Here is a 21,462-nt window from a genome sequence, read left to right on the forward strand (position 1 = left end):
CACCAGGCGCTGTTAATTATGTGTATTGGTATATATACCATATTTTTCTTAGCCAGGACTTCTACCTTTGAAATATTGGAGACAGGTGTGACAAAACAATTGAGTGAAGACACTCATACTTTAAAGAAGGGATGTGGAAGGGTAGGCAAAAAATTCCAAACATACAACCAGTAATTTTGTAAATATCAAATGGCCATGCAACCACAAATTACTAAAAAACAGATGTCCGAGATTAAAACTTAATTTAATTGAACATACTATAATCATTTGAATTAATATCACAGCAACTAATCAACACTTTTTAAAAATAGCAATATTTAAAGGATTCAGATTTTCTGGTGTTGCACCAAACACCTCAAAATTTTTATCATTCTGCCAAAGTATAAAAGGGAAGATATTATTTCTGGGGCTACCGTACTGTGTAAGTGTATGTTTATGTTGGTCTAAGGTGGTACATAACACTACAGGGAGATATTAATCATGTTCTTTTGTTAAGCAAAAAATTGAGCTTCTCCATGATCAAAATTTGTGTTTGTCAAACTTATTTCAATGAAATTTTCCCGATAAAGTATGTGGTTCAAGTTTTTTGTCAAAGGGATAAATTAAATATTTTGTCGAGTTAGATTAAATTAAACCAAGTGTTTGGTAACACATTAAGTGCACCTATCCCCCATCCAAATTTGGCAGTGTTAACAAAATAGGTAATAAATAAAATTTGTTTTTCTAGTTATCATTGTTTCTGGACAATAACTGCCCAGTTGCCTTGATCATAATATTTTTCAAGCACATGACATCCACTAATTCTACCACATATCTCTTCTAATTCTCCTTCCTTAAAAACATGATAGTATCTATGGAAACTTGTGGTATTATTGTCCTGATCTTTCCTTTCCCATGGCACCAGAACATCTTGCTGTTGAAAATAAGTTCTATTTTTATGCACAGTTAAACAACAGTTTGTTTTGTTGTCAGCCTGACTGACAATTGTTTCTTCTGTCCCTTTTCTATCACTACAATCAAGTGAATCTTTATTATTGCTTTGACTATCACATGCTAATTCACTGTTTGAATCATTTTCGCTCTTATGGTTAACAACTCGACTGTCACCATGTTGAGTGTTTTCTTTGCTTGCCGATTCCCCACTCAGTAATTTGTCAGAGCAGTGAACATTGCTGCACAAACTTTGATCTTTATCAGTGTTGTGTAATTTGCTCTCTTTCAGATATTTTGATTTGATTTTATGGCGTTCCTGTTCCATTGCCCATACATATATCAGAAGTTTTCCACCTGATTGTAAGATTCTTAATAATTCTATTATAGCTGCCTCTCTTCTTTCCTGTAATGAAACAAACAATAACTAACTTAAGTTCAGTTCAGGTATTGAACCTTCTTATTAAATTTCATAGAGATCCATTTACTTAAACTAAAGTTATTGCCAGGACACCAAATGTGTTTTCAGATGACGATGACGATGACTCAAGACGACGACAACACAGACAATGAAGTCGCAGACGACATCTTACCATAATACATCCCAAAACATTTTTTGTGGTCGTATAATAAAGGTTATTTTTTTAAGATTTATTTAAGACAAGTTACAATTTCATTCGGACAAGTAAGTTTTGGTATGTACTTGTCCTACTAGACAAGTTGAAAACAAAGTTATTGTAGAGGCCTGTAATTACTAATAATAATTAACTTTCCAGGCTCATATATTTGTTTTAAGTGTGGAAGGATCTCTGCAAGAAGAAACCATCAAAAAACTTTACAATGGGTATGTGATGCATGCAGTATTGAGAAGTATGATCAATAAACTTGAGATTAGGACTGGTTAAAACAAAATCAGAACAATGTGTATGGTCTGATCATTATCTTTCGAGCAAGCAGCTAGCAAACTAATCTTATTAGGCCTATCTTGTATAAAAAAGGGTTTATGTATTCAAATGACATCAATCTTTACAAGTAAAAACTTTCATTGAAAATATATAAACTAATCAATCAATCACTTTAAAAACCTCAGTATATCTATCCATACATTCATCATTATAATTGACTTTTAACTTACTATTCCTCTAAATCATTAATATTTATAAAACCATTCTGATAGACAGTCTGAATGTAAAATAAAGAAGGTGTGATTCAATTGCCGTAGGCTTGTAAAATCATATCGTTCATAATAAAATAATAATATATATATATACATATATATTTTGAATTCGTACAAATTTATCATTTTATCTGGATTTTTATAAGCCTGTCAAAATTTTAATGGGACGTAATATGGTATACAAATGTCCGACATCAGGCTGTCTGACTGGCCTCCGTCTGTCCGTCTTGTCTGTCTGTCTGGCGTCCACATGTTGTACCATAATTTGAGAACCACTTATTTAAATTTCATTAAACTTTACATAGTTGTTTTAATAAGATGGTCAAACGATCTTTATACTTTTTGGTGAAATAATATTTAAACTTTTTGAGTTTGTTTTTTTCACATGTCGTGCTGTATCATAAAGACGATTATTGATTATTGCTTCAAACTTAACACACTTCTTAGTTATATTAATCATTTGTTAATCAAAAGTTCTGTATGCTTTTTGGTGATAATTTAAAATTTTATTTAAGAGGTATTGAGTTTATTGTAAAAAAAGTTGTGGGGTTTTCACATGTCGCACCGTATCTCAAAAATGATTGATGATTATTGCTTAAAACTTTACAATCTTCTTAGTTATTTTAATCTAAAGATCTGTAGAATTTTTGGGGATGATTAAAAAATTTATTTTTTAGAGTTTTTTGTTAAAAAAAGGGAGGGGGAAGAGGGTGTGTGTGTGTAGTTCACATGTCGCGTCGTATCTCAAAAACTAAACATGATTCTTGCACTAAACTTCGCACACAAAATGGCAGGTGTATAATGCACTCAAGATGATATCTGTTGATCAAGGTAATAAGTTATAAATTTTCATGAGGTTTGACAAAGTAAAAACGTTTTTCAAAAACTTTTTGGTCAGACTTTACTTCAATGTTGACACACCTCTTACTTCCAGGCCTTTTGTCACAGACAAGACAAAAATTATTGTTTACCTGAGTTGACATATGATGAATAACAGCTATACATATACAGTAATCAAAGGAAGAGGAACGTAATGGAATGTGTAGAACATCTCCAACATACACCTCATGTGAACGACTATGACAAATCTCTGATAGGTTAACACTCCTGTCTGAACCAACCTACAAAAAATAATATGTATGGTATATATGGAATCATAATATTGTCATCAAACATCAAAAACAGAACTACTCTTTTGGTCTTGGCCTATCACTAATAAAAGCACTTTACAGTGAATTCATTTATAATGGTGGGTACCAATTTTTGTGGATCAAGGAAAAACTATACTTTCTGAAATATTTTATTTCTGTTTTGATAAAGTTTGCATACAACCCTATGAAAAATTCATGCTTTGTTGAACATTTGAATTCTTGTTGCAGTAATAATGATAAAATCCATGAAATTTTGTACTCAAGGGATAATAAAGAATCCATATTATTCAATTTGACCTTGATACCACAGAGAGTGGATGTTGTTACAACTATCTGTAATTAAAACATTCTCATCTCTCTCATTCTCCAACATTCATAAAACGGGAGACAATCTCTTTCTGTCATACTTATTTTTGCTGTTTTCATAAACTTTCTTTAGTTCTTTTTTAAACTTCTATGGCAAGTTAATGATACATGTTACATACAACATTCTAATCAAAACACTTATCAAATTAAAATTAAAAGTCAACTCTAATAAACAAATGTATTTTTATAAATTGAAAATATTTGTTTTTCTTTTTATTTGCTTATACCTCATAAACAGACTGATTGAGACCAAGATATTTTCCATTTCCACATCCTATATCTGCCATCAATGATCCTACAGGCATATTTTTAATAAACTGAGATATCTTTGGCCATGGTGTGTGTCTTGTTCCACTGAAGTGATCTGCTATTTCTTCATATACCTGTAAAACAACACTTGTTACTTCAGTTTACACAATATTGGATGGTGAAATATACAGTAGATTGTTTTCATTTGCATATTTTTAAATTGCAAACAGTTACTTTGAGATCAATTACAGATAAAACTCAATGAGGGTTCTAACATTAAAATCAAGTATCATATGATGAATGAAAAAATTTCTTAAGAACTTTTTGTGAAAATGAATGTCAATTTTCATACCAAGCCATCTTGGTGGAAAGTTGGTGTCCTTGAAGAAAACAATGGCAGATGCCAGTTATAAGCTGTCTATGTGGGCAGTCTCTCACCTTTTTATGATTAAGAAATTTGTTTTTCATAGTCATTTATCATACCAATGTCTAAATGAAACACTTTTCACTTAGTTATCACACAATAATAATGACTTTATAATGTTATAAATCAAAAGATCAAGATTTGAAATTAGTATTAAACCTCTAATAAAATACAATTATCTTTATAATACAGACTTACAGACTAAAGATATTAGGTTTTAATGTTAACTAAACTTATTGTGAAAAAATGAACCAAGATAATCAGAGAGTCATCTTTACACAGACTAAACTACTTACTTTTGTAACAGAAAATTGACACAATTACCAAAACTTAAAATTGATCAATAAAACATGAAAATGAGGTCAGAGTAATCTTCATCATAGGAAAGACCAAACAAAATATTCAAATGGTTAAAGACAATATGGGATATGTGTTTTTAACAAGTACAATAGTTTTCACTCAATAAAAGTATATGGTAATGTGTTTTACATGAATAGACAATTGAAGAACATGGTTATAGATTTAAAAATACAGGGTTTATAAAAATGATTTTGTTCAAAATTTGAGGGGTGAAACACTGAAAGGGGGAAATTCATTGAATGTAGATTAAATAAGTGTAGTCTAAAAGCAAATATTATCCATTACCTGTTGAACATGAGAATTCTCCAATTTTTCTGCATCTGTGTCACATTTTGGAAGCATTATACTTAAACTGAAATGAAAATAATCATAACATTCAATACATTAATGTTTGCAGTCTTAAACACAGGGATCAGATTTTTGTTGTGCCCAGTACGTTTTAATATTTGAAAATAATTGTGTAAGATTACTTCATTCACTAGTCTAAACTTACTGTGATAAAGAGCTACACATGGTAAAAAGAAATTTTCTATTTTACTCAAACAATCAATATTGCTGTGTGGTTTTTTTTGGTATCCCGACTCAATAAATTTTACCAGTCATCATCCTTAATTGATAAGAAACTTGACTAGTCAATATAATTTTATAGCTAAAAGTTGAACTATCTTGTTTTCAACAAAAGGTACATATATTCTATTCGTTAAATCATTTGTCAAAGACTGAAAAACAGATTATCAAAGTGTCAATAATAATGTTCATTGGCTTAAATCTTTTCTACTTATACAACATATCTTATCTATTCATAAGTGGAGATATTGACTTTGCTCAGAGGAACAGTATTGTTTATTCAGTTAAAGTATTTTTCAAAGCTTTAAATTTCAGATCATTAGGTTATTAGATAACTGAAAATAAAGAAAGTTGTTGAGAAAAACCTGAAAAGTGGTCTATTGATTTTGCACTTTAAAATCAATATCATAATTGAATGGTGCTTATTCTGAATAAGTAGAACATCTTTAATCACTTACTCTTCAGTTTGGAATGGTACAATTCTACCGATTCTATCTTTTGGATGAATTATTTTTCTGAATGTAAATGATACCCTGGTTTCCCTCATGACTAAATCTAAGCCATCAGCTGTTGTGATGATATCTGACTTTCGTGGAGTTATACCATGTGACCAGAGATAACGTGACTCTCCCGTCATAATTAACAAACTACGTCTGGGTAACAAAACAGATATTTGTTGACCCCCAGGATGGCTGAACTCCATGACAATCTATAAAAGGAAATTCAATAAATTATCCATTACAGTACTTAACAAAATAAATGCAGGGACCATCCCTTAAATTACTGTAAAAACATGCATATGTGTGTATTGAAATTTGATATGTTTTGTGATATAGATATAAGAAGATGTGGTATGAGTGGCAATGAGACAACTCTCCATCCAAGTCACAATTAGTAAATGGTAAACCATTATAGGTAGAGTACAGTCTTTAATACGAAGCCTTTGCAGAAATCAAGCAGTCCTAAAAAATTGCAAATTCATCTGGCTTACATCAGAATTTTGATATAATTTATTGATTAGCATTTCTTTAAGAATAGGCTCTATAACATTGATTATAATTCTCCTCAATCATCTGCACATGGATGATAACACCTCAAACATTTACCTGAGATAACAAACTTAACGACATTATTCCATCTTCAAAAGCTGGTGGTGTGTCAACATGTGGAGGGATTCCTATAAAACAAAACTGTTAAAATCAATTGCATGAAACTGAATCCAAAGTTAACCAGTAGTGATAATATATTTATATACTGAAACTTAAGGGAAGCAGTAATAGTATACAAATGTACAAGGAAATATATAGGAATTACCAAATAGAAGTACTCACTGGGGCCTTAGTCTTGGTATACTTTGAATTATCACAAAATTATGTTTTTGTGTGTTTTTTGTTGTTGTTGTGCTGTTTCATTGATATATATCCCACATCTCCTTTAATTCATACATTTGTATCTATGGAGTGGTTCATCATGTCTTCTGGTTTATGGATAATTTAATATAATACAAAGATGTGTATCCTTTCTTGTTCACATACATTTTTCGGAGGGTTTTCTTTATTGTAGATTTATTCTGAGGTATATTTGTTAACCTTTGAACAATAAATTTCTTTCCTAGTAACTCTCTTTTTAATAACATTCTATACAGAACATTTCATTAAAAATCAATCTATTATTTGTTCAATTCCAGGAAACAAGAAGAAAATACAATGTTCAATTATTTATTCTCACAATTGGTATTTTGTCCCTCTATTTTTCATAGACCTTTATAATTATAAAGGTGATTATTTCTTTTCTGACCTTGTCGAAGTGAATTTTTGCTAAACAGGCCTTTCCTTTCTTATCATACTGAAATTTCTGGACAGTTTGTTACATTGACCCTGCCTGTGTACATATTTGTCCAATTACAGTTATCATAAAAACATACCTGCCAACTGTCACTATTTGCGGGGGATTTCCCCATGAAGGCTCCCAAATTGAAATTTTGAAAGAGCAATTTTATCCACAATTTAAACAAAACAATTAATTTCACAATGACATTAGGCTTATAAAAGTATGAAGAAGCCAAAAAACAACATTAAAATGTATTTGCAGGCCCCATTGAAGTTTTTTTTAAGACTATGACAGCCATCTTGCAATTGGAAAAGTTGTCAGGTATGTAAAAAAAGAAGATGTGGTCATTGCCAATGAGACAAATATTTACAAGAGCAGAAATTAACAACTACAGGTCACTTTATGGCTTCAACAATGAGCAAAGCCATACAACATAGTCCCCTAGAAAAAGGCCCTGAAATGCAATGCTTCTTACTACTGACCTTGCCCTTGAACATATTTATTGACTGTAAGTTGATCTGGTAGCTGCTTGACATATCCTGTTTGAAGGGCCTTCTGAAGTATTTCATTACATTCTACTGGTATAGACTGAGTCAGAGGGTCATCAGCATCAACATCATTAATGTCATATCTAAACTCATACCCATAATGCAGCACTTCTCTGTGCTTCATCTCTAAAAATGTATAAATAAACCCCAACATTGAGAATATATATACATGTGTATTCATAAACAAATAAAAAAAAATCTTGCACTCTTTGTAGTATTTTAAAAATAGAAATACTTTTGCCAAAGAGCCAACATTTTGAAATCAATGTAAGTCCAGTCTCAAACTTTTTAAAACTGTTTAACTCTCAAATGTTTATAAAACAAGAATGTGTCCATAGTACACGGATGCCCCACTCATACTATCATTTTACATGTTCACTGGACCGTGAAATTGGGGTCAATACTTTAATTTGGCATTAAAATTAAAAAGATCATATCATAGTTAACATGTGTACTAAGTTTCAAGTTGATTGGACTTCAACTTCATCAAAAACTACCTTGACCAAAAACTTTAACCTGAGCTTCACACTATCTTTTCTTTGTTCAGTGGACCATAAAATTGAAGTCAATACTTTAATTTGACATTAAAATTAGAAAGATCATATCATAGTTAACATGTGTACTAAGTTTCAAGTTGATTGGACTTCAACTTCATCAAAAACTACCTTGACCAAAAACTTTAACCTGAGCTTCACACTATCTTTTTCTTTGTTCAGTGGACCATGAAATTGGAGTCAATACTTTAATTTGACATTAAAATTAGAAAGATCATTTCATAGGGAACATGTGTACTAAGTTTCAAATTGATTGGACTTCAACTTCATCAAAAACTACCTCGACCAAAAACTTTAACCTGAAGCGGGACGAACGAACAGACGAACGAACGGAGGCACAGACCAGGTAACACAAAGCCCCTCTACTATCGTAGGTGGGGCATAAAAATCATTCAGTCAGTCAGGGGTACTACTTATTCAAGTAATTTTTATTTATTTGAAGAAGTAAAAACTAGAGGCTCTCATGAGCCTGTATCGCTCACCTGATTCTACCTCAGTTTTTGAAATCATATAAAAAAAAAGATACTTAAATTTGGCTACAAAGTAACAACACTTGGCCAGCACCTCATTAAGAAAGGAACATCTATGCTATGTTTGGTTTCATTCCTTTCAGTGGTTCTCTAAAAGAAGTCATTTGTATGCATTTCCCATAGGGTCCTATGTTAAACTAAGTCCCCTGCTGGCAGCCATCTTGAATGATGGATCAGCTACAAAGTAACAACACTTGGTCAGCATCTCATAACGAACATTCATGCCACGTTTGGTTTCATTCCATTCAGTGGTTCTCTAAAAGAAGTCATTTGTATGCATTTCCCATAGGGTCCTATGTTAAACTAAGTCCCCCGCTGGCGGCCATTTTGAATGATGGATCGGCTACAAAGTAAGAACACTTGGTCAGCACCTCATAAGGAACATTCATGCCATGTTTGGTTTCATTCCATTCAGTGGTTCTCTAGAAGAAGTTCAAAATGTAAAATGTTAACGACGACAACGACGGACGCCATTTTGAATGATGGATCGGCTACAAAGTAACAACACTTGGTCAGCATCTCATAACGAACATTCATGCCATGTTTGGTTTCATTCTATTCAGTGGTTCTCTAAAAGAAGTCATTCGTATGTATTTCCCATAGGGTCCTATGTTAAACTAAGTCCCCCGCTGGCGGCCATTTTGAATGATGGATCGGCTACAAAGTAAGAACACTTGGTCAGCACCTCATAAGGAACATTCATGCCATGTTTGGTTTCATTCCATTCAGTGGTTCTCTAGAAGAAGTCCAAAATGTAAAATGTTAACGACTACAACGACGTACGCCGTACGCCAAATGAGGTGAGCTAAAAATATACACATATAAGTAAATTTGTAGGATATTTATACAAGTGAATTTTATTACCTTGTATACGGGGGGAAATTGGCTTAGGTATGTCCCTTTAGACATTCAGAATTTTTTACTTGTATAAGTAAAAAAAATCATCCTTTCTTCTTTTTTGGAGTTCTTTTAAAAGATTCCTTTGCTCTAATAGAATTTTAAATTGTGTACCCTTTGCAGATGTCTTTACTTAGTTTACTAATCATTTAAGTGTAATTTCATGGACAATGAAAATTTCATTTGTCTGTTATCTTCATAACACTATAAAACAAGAGGCTCTCAAGAGCCTGAATCGCTCACCTTAATTCTTTTGGTTAAATCTCTCATCAATGATTATTTTGGCTTTTCAATTTATTTAAATGTTTTTTGGATCGTCCTATTTTCTTCAAAAGCCAAAAAAAATAATCATTTTCTCCTATGTTCTATTTTAGCCATAGTAGCTATGTTTCTTGACATACAAGGAAATAAAATATAAAATTTATACTAAATACTCTGAAACTCATTTAGCCTAAGTTTGGCTGAAATTGATACAGCAGTTTCAAAGGAGAAGATTTTTTAAAGTAAGTCAACATGATGAACAAATTGCGAAAAAAGTCCTTAAAGGGCAATAACTCCTTAAGGGGTCAATTGACAATTTTGGTCAAATGACTTAATTGAAGATCTTACTTTGCTGAACATCATTGCTGTTTACAGTTTATTTCTATCTATAATTATATTCAAGATAATAAACAAAAACAGGGGCAGCAACCCAACAACAGGTTGTCTGATTCATCTGAAAATTTCAGGGCAGATACATTGTAGATCTTGACCTGATAAACAATATAACCCCAGGTCAGATTTGCTCTAAATGCTTTGGTTTTTGAGTTATAAGCCAAAAACTGCATTTGACCCCTATGTTCTATTTTTAGCAATGGCGACCATGTTTGTTGATAGATCATAACTTCGGATACAATTTACAAACAAGATACCCTAAGGAACATACAGTTAAAGTTTGGAAGTATTTGGCCAAGTAGTTTCAGAGGAGAAGAATTTTGTAAAAGATTTTTAAGATTTATGAAAAATGGTTAAAAATTGACTATAAAGGGCAATAACTCCTAAAGGGGTCAACTGACCATTTCCGTCATGTTGACTTATTTGTAAATCTTATTTTGCTGAACATTATTGCTGTTTACAGTTTATCTCTATCTATAATAATATTCAAGATAATAACCAAAAACAGCAAAATTTCCTTAAAATTACCAATTCAGGGGCAGCAACCCAACAACAGGTTGTCTGATTCATCTGAAAATTTCAGGGCAGATAGATCTTGACCTGATAAACAATATTACCCCATGTCAGATTTGCTCTAAATGCTTTGGTTTTTGAGTTATAAGCCAAAAACTGCATTTGACCCCTATGTTCTATTTTTAGCAATGCAACCATGTTTAATGATAGATCATAACTTCGGATACGATTTAAAAACTAGATACCCTAAGGAACATTCAGTTAAAGTTTGAAAGTATTTTGCCCAGTAGTTTCAGAGGAGAAGATTTTTGTAAAAGATTACTAAGATTTACGAAAAATGGTTAAAAATTGACTATAAAGGGCAATAACTCCTAAAGGGGTCAACTGACCATTTCCTTCATGTTGACTTATTTGTAAATCTTACTTTGCTGAACATTATTCCTGTTTACAGTTTATCTCTATCTATAATAATATTCAAGATAATAACCAAAAACAGCAAAATTTCCTTAAAATTACCAATTCAGGGGCAGCAACCCAACAACAGGTTGTCTGATTCATCTGAAAATTTCAGGGCAGATAGATCTTGACCTGATAAACAATATAGCCCCAGGTCACATTTGCTCTAAATGCTTTGGTTTTTGAGTTATAAGCCATAAACTGCATTTGACCCCTATGTTCTATTTTTAGCAATGGCGACCATGTTTGTTGATAGATCAAAACTTCGGATACAATTTATAAATTAGATACCCTAAGGAACAGTCAGTTAAAGTTTGAAAGTATTTGGCCCAGTAGTTTCAGAGGAGAAGATTCTTGAAATAGTTTACGACGACAGACGACGACAGACGACGGATGACGGACGACAGACAACGGACGACGACGGACGCCAAGTGATGGCATAAGCTCACTTGTCCCTTCGGGACAGGTGAGCTAAAAAGAAGATGTGGTATTATTGCCAATGAGACAACTATCCACAAAAGACCAAAATGACACAAACATTAATAACTATAGGTAACTGTATGGCCTTCAACAATGAGCAAAGCCCATACCGCATAGTCAGCTATAAAAGGCCCTGATAACTGCTCATTTACAAGCCCCAAAGGATCAATTTTTGATGGTCTTGCGCAAATATACAAGGTCTTGGCTCAATCAGTTTCTTTGTTAAATTAATGAGATGAAACATTGAACTTTAATAACCAAAAAAATGAGCAAACCTGGGAAAAATCATTAAAGGCATGATTTTACATCTCAAAACTTGAGGATTTTAGTGGGATTGTAAGAAAAATTTACTTGTACAAGTTAATTTTTCAGAATATTAAGGGGAAATTATTCAAACATTATTTATTTACTTATATGGGTATATTTTTTGTTTACTTCTTCAAGTAAATAAAATTAACTTATACCAGTAGTACCCCTGACTGTCAGTATAGGCTACAATACCATATGACACTAGTACCCCTGACTGTCAGTATAGGCTACAATACCATATGACACTAGTACCCCTGACTGTCAGTATAGGCTACAATACCATATGACACTAGTACCCCTGACTGTCAGTATAGGCTACAATACCATATGACATTAGTAAATAAACTAATAACAATAGAAATCAATCATAGGACAAACAACAAAGAAATTGTATTCTTTATATCAAATGATGTGTTTTGAGGGTTTTTCTTTAAATCATTTATTGACATTGTTATTTTTTAGAAAAAAGAGGAAATAACAAACATACTAAAACTCCAATGAAAATCTAAATTGATAATTTTTCCAACATTATTTGGATATCAACTGATTCTCTCCTGCTAACTTTATGTGATGTTTTAAACAGTGAAGTTTTCTTGCACTTACAATTATCATTTTGTAAACTGGATATCAACTGATTTTTCCTTGCTTCTTTAAAAGATCTTTTTTTAAAATAGTGAAAATTTTGTACTTACGATTATCATTTTGCCAGTGTAAACTGGATATCAACTGTTTCTCTTCTGCTTCAGACACAAAGTTTTCCAGTACAATCAGTCCCGGTGGCAGGTCCTTACTAGGTAATATATTGGATGGAACTATAACAAATAAAAATAAATAATGGTTTCATTTGTGTAAAAAAATTACAATTTTAAAACGCCAACTACTTTAGTAACCTTTATCACTCAATAAATCATACTGTAGTCACCAGTGTAGATACTCCTGTGTGTTGAGAAACTAGACAAATATAAATGGTTTAATTTCATTTTAGTTACAATATGTCAACACGTTAAATTATTCTATTGTTTCACTCTTATTCCCCTGCAAAAATACCAAAAGAGGAATGACTATCAAATAGTCTATTTAATAAATGTAAAAATTGTAAATGACTGTTCCTGTTTGAATGGTTTAACACGAGTCATTTTAGGGCCCTTTGTAGTTTGCTGTTGGTGTGAGCCAAGGCTTTGTGTTGAAGGCCTACTTTGACCTATAATAGTGAAATTTTTACACATTTTAACTTGGATAGAGAATTGTCTCATTAGCACAGTGCCACTCATACCATCACTGGTGGTAAGCGGATGGTAGGCAACTCTAGGGATAAGTTTTTCTTTTCCGATTTTCGTGCACTAAAAGGTACATTTGGGCCAGGTGAGCTAAAATTAATCATGGAAAAATTCTTGACCAAAATCTACTTTTTAAATATCAGAATTTACTGAAGTGGTATTGACCATATGTAATGGACAATATTAGTACTTGTCTTTGACCCCCTTTTTTATAATTCAACATGCTAAAAAAAAATAAAGGCATTTATTAAAGTTACATCTAAAATCTATGTTTCAGATTATTTCTATCAAAGCTTAAAATAGTTATGAATTTTCAACCAACCATAAAACTTGAATTTATAATATAAAGGAAATAAAAATTTAACAAACTTTTAAGAAATGTGTATCATTTTTACACAATCATTTAAAAAAAGAATGATTGTCTAAATGCTTTACAGTTTTTGTATATACATGTATTGCAATGAGATTAATTTATGGCAATAAAAACAGTAGCTGTAAAATTTCATTGTCCATTATTGTTTGCACTATTAAACCCATTGATTTGTGTTTTTACAATGGGAAACGAAGTGTCATCAATATCAAACTAAACTAATCTATAACTTGCCTCATTGCATTGAGGCAAGTTTGAAGGTCTTAATGTGACTTTAAGATGAAGAACCAGCATTATTCTTTCCTATTTTTGGTTAAATGGAAGAAGGGAATTTATGTCTATCAATTCTGTTACCTTCTTTGCTTAAAGAGAAATTAAAGTTTACCTTTGTTTACATATGACAAATAAAGTATCACAGAATGTTTTCTTTGTCCATTAGGCGGCATCTCAAGGCCATTGAACTCTTCACAACATTTGTTTGCGTCTTCAGTTGTTTTATAGCAGACAAATGAGTATGGTTTCCTTGGCAACATGATGACATCAATGAGAGATCCATGTGTGTCTAAGGCTGTTGAAATTTCCTCTCTACTGACAGAATTGTCAAGTCCACCATTGTGAACACATATAATCTGGAATAAAAAAATAACAAATTATCTTACTAATTTCTTTAATAATATATCTTTGCATCTATTGGCATGGAAAAATCAACAAATTATTTACTACTTTGTTGAAAATGATAAACTTGCATACCATTGAAAAAAACAAATGATAATTGATAGAGTTGATTGAGGTGATCAACTAATAAGCAATCATGTCAATTGGATAATATCAATATGATTAGTCCAGTCAATCTAAGATTTAATCTCAAACTAATTGCAACAGAAAATGTTTTAATTCTAATCTATAGAATTATACCCTTTATATATAGTCCCATAAAATCTAACTTGAGGAAAACTCAAAATTAGCAGTTTTAATTTCCTAGGGAAATTAACATCATTGAACATTGGAAGGAGAGTTTTTTTTGTCAGTTTTGCTTGTTTTTCTTGAAATTTATTTTAAGTACATTGTATGATACCTTGATGGGGTTATAAGTTTGTATTTGACTGAATTATGTAATCTTCTGCTCATGAAATGTACAAAACCAAAGAATTGCAAATTTGAAGCTTAGTTACCATTTCGAAAAAAAAAAGTTAACATTTTGTATTGTTTATATCTGTATATTATATTTTTTCTGCAACTTACTTATCTAAAGAAACTTTAAACCACAAAAAGAAGAATACATGCTTAATTCAGTAGTTGTCGTTTGTTTTGTGTTACATATATTTGTTTTTCGTTCATTTTTTTACATAAATAAGGCCGTTAGTTTTCTCGTTTGAATTGTTTTACATTGTCTTATCAGGGCCTATTATAGCTGACTATGCGGTATGGGCTTTGCTAATTTTAAAGGCCGTACAGTGACCTATAGTTGTTAATGTCTGTGTCATTTTGGTCTTTTGTGCATAGCTGTCTCATTGGCAATCATACCACATCTTCTGTTTTATATTAATTATTTTTATTAAATTTGAGATTTTTTACCTTGACATGTTGAAAAATTCAATAAATGGTCAACTAATGAATTACTAAATCTAGATTATAGCTTGATAAAAGATATGAAAACACCTTTAGAATTGTTTGTTATACTCTAAAGACCGCTAAAAAATCAAAAATCAATACATTCTGATGAATAGAAACGGTAAAGTTACAAGTTTGTATCAATTTTTATTGATATTTGTGCTTTTTTTGCATGAGTTATCTCCCTTTTCAATGCAATTCCCATTGGAATTTTAAATGGTGATTTTTTTAGTCTTCCTCTGGCTTAAGTTAGATTTTACAGGACTTTTTTCTGTGCATATTTGGGGTATTATGCTAACGATCAAAACTTAAAAATCTTCTTTTGCAATTACCTTTGGGTTAGCATATATATGCAACTATTACAGTCATAATAACGTTCGATAACTCTGCATGTGACTGGTTCAATTAGGATTTTTTTACTGGTTACCTGATGAATTATTTAAAGAAAATTGAAAAATATACTTAGATATAGGAAGATGTGGTGTGAGTGCCAATGAGACAACTCTCCATCCAAATAACAATTTAAAAATTAAACCATTATAGGTTAAAGTACGGCCTTCAACACGGAGCCTTGGCTCACACCGAACAACAAGCTATAAAGGGCCCCAAAATTACTAGTGTAAAACCATTCAAACGGGAAAACCAACGGTCTAATCTATATAAACAAAACGAGAAACGAGAAACACGTATATATTACATAAACAAACGACAACTACTGTACATCAGATTCCTGACTTAGAACAGGTGCAAACATTTGCAGCGGGATTAAACGTTTTAATGGGCCCAAACCTTCTCCCTTTTTCTGAAACAATAGCATAACATCACAACATATAAAAACATACGATAAAATATCAATTAGCAGACTTAACTCAATCAAAAAACGTATGATTACACAAAGAACGAATAAATTTGATCTGCGATATCTGAATACAAATGCACAGTTAATTAAATATTAGAGACAAACAGTCATGACCAAAAGGCTATCAAACAAATTCAAACACACTGAGAAATATTTAACCAATCAATGTTCACTTTAGAAAAAAAACGTTTTTTTATAATCTTGAAGTTTATACAAATGTTGTAAGAATAAGTGAAAAATTGAAGATATTACAAATAATCAAAGCTGGTATACAGCCAAGATCCATATAAATAAAAAATGACAAAAAAGCATTATAAACAGTATCAACAGGTCGAATTAACAAGAAAATACGATTTGAGAGTACTCGCAGTTACTGACAGCTAGTTAAAAGCCAAAACCAATTAATAGTAAAAAATCATGCATCAGAGACTAAAATCGACTAAAACACATCACAGGGATTTAGTATTTTAACGTCATTAATAGTCAAAGAAGACATGACTTGTGCAATGCCAAAAATAAATGTATCGACAGGTAGTAGTATAGTGAAGAGCGACTTCTATAGAAATAAAAGTTAACGTGGCTGTGTCCCCTATACATCTCGCCTCAAAAGATAATGAAATTTAGTTATGTTTTAATTTGCTAATGACAAAATCAATATTAGTGCCAATGTGAACTATATTCAGAGATCTAATTACAATATTGGTACGATAACCCTTACTTATAAGTTTGTTTAAAGGTTCGATGAGTTTACAAGGATCACATAGTGATTTCCTCGCTTTAAGTACAATATTACCATAAAATTTAGGATGAGAAATACCATTTTTAATAAGCTTTCTACAGGTATAGCCAAATTTACTGATCAAATCTTTGTATCTATGAAAGAATTTAGTAAAAGTTTTAAGTAATTTATGGTATCGAAATCCCTGACACAACAATTTACAAGTGATGCATTGATTACGTTCGTTAAAATCTATGACATCAGAACACACACGGGCAAACCGAACGAGTTGCGATATATAAACACCGTATGATGGAGCCAAAGGCACATCGCCGTCTAAAAAAGGAAAATTAACAATAGGAAATGAAAAATCGTCTCTTTTGTCGTAAATTTTAGTGTGAAGTTTCCCGTTTGAAATTGAAATGTCTAAATCTAGAAAAGGACAACTGCTGCTGTTTATGTTAGATTTAGTTAAAGTAAGTTCGTTTGGGTAAATTTCTGAAGTATATTTAGAGAACTCTGGATTATTCAACGAAAAAATATCATCCAGATAACGGTAGGTATTTTTGAATGTATCAACCAAATGTAACAATGATGGGTCTTTACTGAGTTTGGTCATAAACTGAGATTCATAGCAATATAGAAATAAATCTGCTATTAAAGGGGCACAGTTGGTGCCCATAGGAATACCTACTACCTGACGATACACTTTATCGCTGAAACGTACATAAATGTTATCAAGCAGAAAGTTTAAAGCTTCAATCATATCCTCACATTTCCAGTAAGTGTATCTAGCATACTTTCCTTTTTCGTTACAGAAAAAGGCCTTAAACGAGTTACAGCAAATAAAATTACAATGAGATTTTTCGAAAGACCATTTTATCAAATACAAAAACTTTTTCTTTATAAGATTGTGTGGAAGTGTAGTGTACAGAGTAGAAAAATCATAACTGTCAACAGAATTGTAAGGACCATTGAAAGCATGTATTTTATCTAAAACCTCTAAAGAATTTTTAACACTCCAAAAATAATTAATACCATTATTTTCATAAGCTTTATTACAAAAGTTAATAACCAGTTCTTTGATAGTAGTTAGGGAGGTGGTTAGAAGCACTGATAGATTAGTAGTAGAACACTTACTCGAAGCGGAGATGAAACGGAATTTAAATGGTTTTTTGTGTAATTTCGGTAACCAGTACATGGTAGGGACTTTCAAATGTTCGGAAGATGCTTTAAGCTGGGCAGTGGCAGTGGTATGCTTGTTAACGATTTGACTCTCTGTGGTGCGCACTAACCTGAATGTAGAGGAATTTATTATTTCGTTTTGAAGAACTTTCGTGTAGTATATGCGTCACACCACCACTACATTATTTGCTGCCTTGTCTGCCGGTACGAACACAAACCGCTCTGCGAGTACCTTGAGTTTGTTTTTTATTCTAGAAATGGGTATATCATGGTTCCTATTATTAATTTCAGAATTGTTTTCTAAATGAGATATTCGAATATCAACAGTATTCATAATTTTATTCAAATAACTGTCTAAAGATTTTTTATCGGATTTTTCACGTTTGCACCAATTTTTCACAATAGGCAGACAGAGCGTCTTTAATGACCTGACGACACTGTTTCCAATCTATTGTAGATGGAGGACGGTATTTCGGTCCTTTCTTTAGAAAAGTTATGACTTCACGGTCATCGACTATGTTGAGGTCTCCTGTGATAACATGACCATAGGGAACATATTTAAAACTAGATGTTTCGCAATCTCAAGTGGAAGGAACATTATTTTCTATATTGACGTCTGTTGTAATTGACGTATAATTGAAAATCAAATTTCTGCTCGGTTTTTTATAAGAATACGAAATAATGGGTTGTTCTATATTATCAAAATATGGAGGTATTAAGCTATAGACAGAAGAGTCATTGAATATGCTAGACAAATTAATAAAATCAATACCTCTATTTATATATTTTAATTTGAGAAAATGTCGTTTACGATTTTCAGGTTTATCAATAATAGGAAAAAGCCTGTGATGACAAAAGGCTGTAATAATACGGGTGTATTCATAAAATGGGCTAAAAAAAGAAATTTTATCACACTCAAGAAAAATAGCATATAATTTACTTATAGGTATCTGACCCAGTTTGCATAATACTTGATGTCTGCCATTATTCTTTATTATAGATAACAGATCAGCAAGTGTATAATTTATACGATGTTTAATACGTTGATTGCGGTTCTTGCGTTTACCATGAGACCTATTATTTCTAAGTCGTTTATCAACAATATTAATGACATCGATATGAGTTTTAGATATGTTCCCCTGCCCTAATATTTTATCATTTAGACCGAGAGGATAAGCTGTTTGAAGTCTTCACCTCGGTTTATATCAATTCGATGTCTTCTTTTATGAATATAAAATAATATTGCAAAGAATTTCATTGATAATCGAACAACACTAAGCGGCATAGGTATTGTCAAAACATGCATCTACATGGGTATTGTCAAAACTTACATCGTGATTAGGTGCCATGTTTGTTTTCTTTGATCACGTTGATGTAATGACTTAATTAATATCTCCTTAATCTAGCTATGTCTAAGGCTATTCTTATAGTTACAATAACGTGTCATATTTAATTGCAATATAAACAGTGAAAATAAATTGAATTATGTGCATTAACAAAATAAGTGTCGAACATCCTCTACGTTTGAAAATTATTTGTTCGCCATTTTTCAAAATTTTATAAAAATAACAACAGCATGTTTAAGCTTGATAAAAAGGAACCAATGTTCGATAACATGCTGCTTTAAGGTAAGACAATGACTGAAAACGCGAGCATCCAACAGTTATTTACTTTTCATTGTAAAAATCGTACAAATTATATTTTTACCATGTCGCCCCATGCTGTCAATCTGGTCGCCAACTTGAAAAATAATAGCAGATTTTCTGAAAATAGCTTATTTTCAAATCAATTTGGAAGGAACATAATAGAAAATTAAACTATTCTATATACAAAATTTCAAATATTTATGAATATAATAATAAGCACAAAGACACACAATTATTCCATCTGTTTTGTTTAAATCGCAATTTAAGGTGAAAGACGACAGAAAATCCAATATTTTTCGTAGTTGTATGATTTAAGTGTGAACTATAGAGGCAACAAGACAAATTTTCAAAAGCATTTGGAAGGGAGAAGATCAAAATTTAAACTATTCCAAAAGGAATATTTATATTTCTAAATATATGAGGAATTACTACATAGACCCACACTTTTAGTATCATGAACTTAAAGTAATGTATTTCAATGATTCCAGAAAGCCCCTATGCATTTCTATACAATTTACTTGGGCTTGATACGGGTGATGTGTGATGTCACAAAAGTCACGTGATGACTGCTATAGTTGGATATGGGTCAAATTTATGCTAGATTGACTGGACTAGATTGTCACCCTTGAAATACAAATAATAACAGTTGATTGAGCTGACCAACTCTTAATCATTCATATCGATTGAATAAGAACGATCATTACCCTTGAAATACAAAAGATACAGTTGATACTGAGGTTTGATTCACTCTTAATCATTAGTTATGATTGTCTTCCATGTATATGATTGATATGATTGTTACCCTTGATATACAAATGATAGATTTGAATTACTCTTAATTTCTGTCTCTGTTTATGTATCATTCTGTCAAAAGTACCAATTCTGGCTACAACTTGACAGAATACAACTAACTTTAAAAATAAAGGGTTTAAAATTGAAGAGAGGTTTAGCTAGCTATAAAACCAGGTTCATTCCACATTTTCTACATTAGAAATTGCCTGTACCAAGTCAAGAATATGACAGTTGTTATCCATTCGTTTGATGTGTTTGGACTATTGATTTTGCCTTTTGATTTTGGACTTTCCTTTTTGAATTTTCCTCGGAGTTCAGTATTTTTGTGTTTTTACTTTTTGAATAGATTCACTGAATTAACTACAAAATTTGAAATGATATAAATAAATTAACTACAATTGATTGATCCTACAGTTGACATTGTAGTCAATTGATTTTAATGATGTTAATAGGCCACTTGACTGTTGGTTTTGGCCATATTGAACAGGGAGCAGATATATTTGTAGTAGACATATTTACACTTGAATGCAAATTTATTCCCCATTACGTCAAATAACATAGGTTCCCGGAAACTTTGACATTACAATTCAAAGAATTTGACGTCTCAGTCAACAAGTGACTGTTGCTTGACGTCAGAAGGGTAATTAGAGCAGATTACTGTTTACAGGTCATTCCAAAAAAAGTGTTACTGTAAATCCTGTAAAATTATACTGTCAATAGTGAATAGATAACACTTTTTTTTACAGATAACACCTGCCTAGTACTAAACTTATTGCTTCTTAATGTGTTAAACCTTTGTTGGTGTTTCAATTATTTGTATCCCTTCGTTCTTTTCTAACATGTCACGAAACTTCATCTGCTTTTTCTTTAATTTTTTGTCCACTTTTGACATTTTTGTCGTGGCACTGGGCGCTGCCATCTTGAATTTAATCTCTAATAAAAGTGATATTTGACTTTATATAATTATTACTATTTTGATTTCAAAATATATATATTTTTTTTTAATTAT

General features: G+C 31.6%; 1 protein-coding gene across 1 annotated transcript; it reads right to left on the reverse strand.

Annotated features, from left to right (window-relative positions):
• Positions 1 to 702: 702 nt before the first annotated feature.
• LOC134695692 (alkylated DNA repair protein alkB homolog 8-like) lies at positions 703 to 21,378 on the reverse strand. Its single transcript, XM_063557053.1, has 10 exons — positions 21,247 to 21,378; positions 14,028 to 14,271; positions 12,688 to 12,807; positions 7,537 to 7,728; positions 6,331 to 6,401; positions 5,683 to 5,933; positions 4,943 to 5,009; positions 3,852 to 4,007; positions 3,079 to 3,228; positions 703 to 1,336 (listed from the first exon to the last, which is right to left on the reverse strand). The coding sequence occupies exons 1-10, from the start codon at positions 21,370 to 21,372 to the stop codon at positions 731 to 733; spliced, it is 1,983 nt and encodes a 660-aa protein (XP_063413123.1). The 5' UTR covers positions 21,373 to 21,378; the 3' UTR covers positions 703 to 730.
• Positions 21,379 to 21,462: the final 84 nt, after the last annotated feature.

Source organism: Mytilus trossulus, chromosome 14 (genome assembly GCF_036588685.1).
Source record: "Mytilus trossulus isolate FHL-02 chromosome 14, PNRI_Mtr1.1.1.hap1, whole genome shotgun sequence".
Classification (NCBI taxonomy): Eukaryota; Metazoa; Mollusca; class Bivalvia; order Mytilida; family Mytilidae; genus Mytilus; species Mytilus trossulus.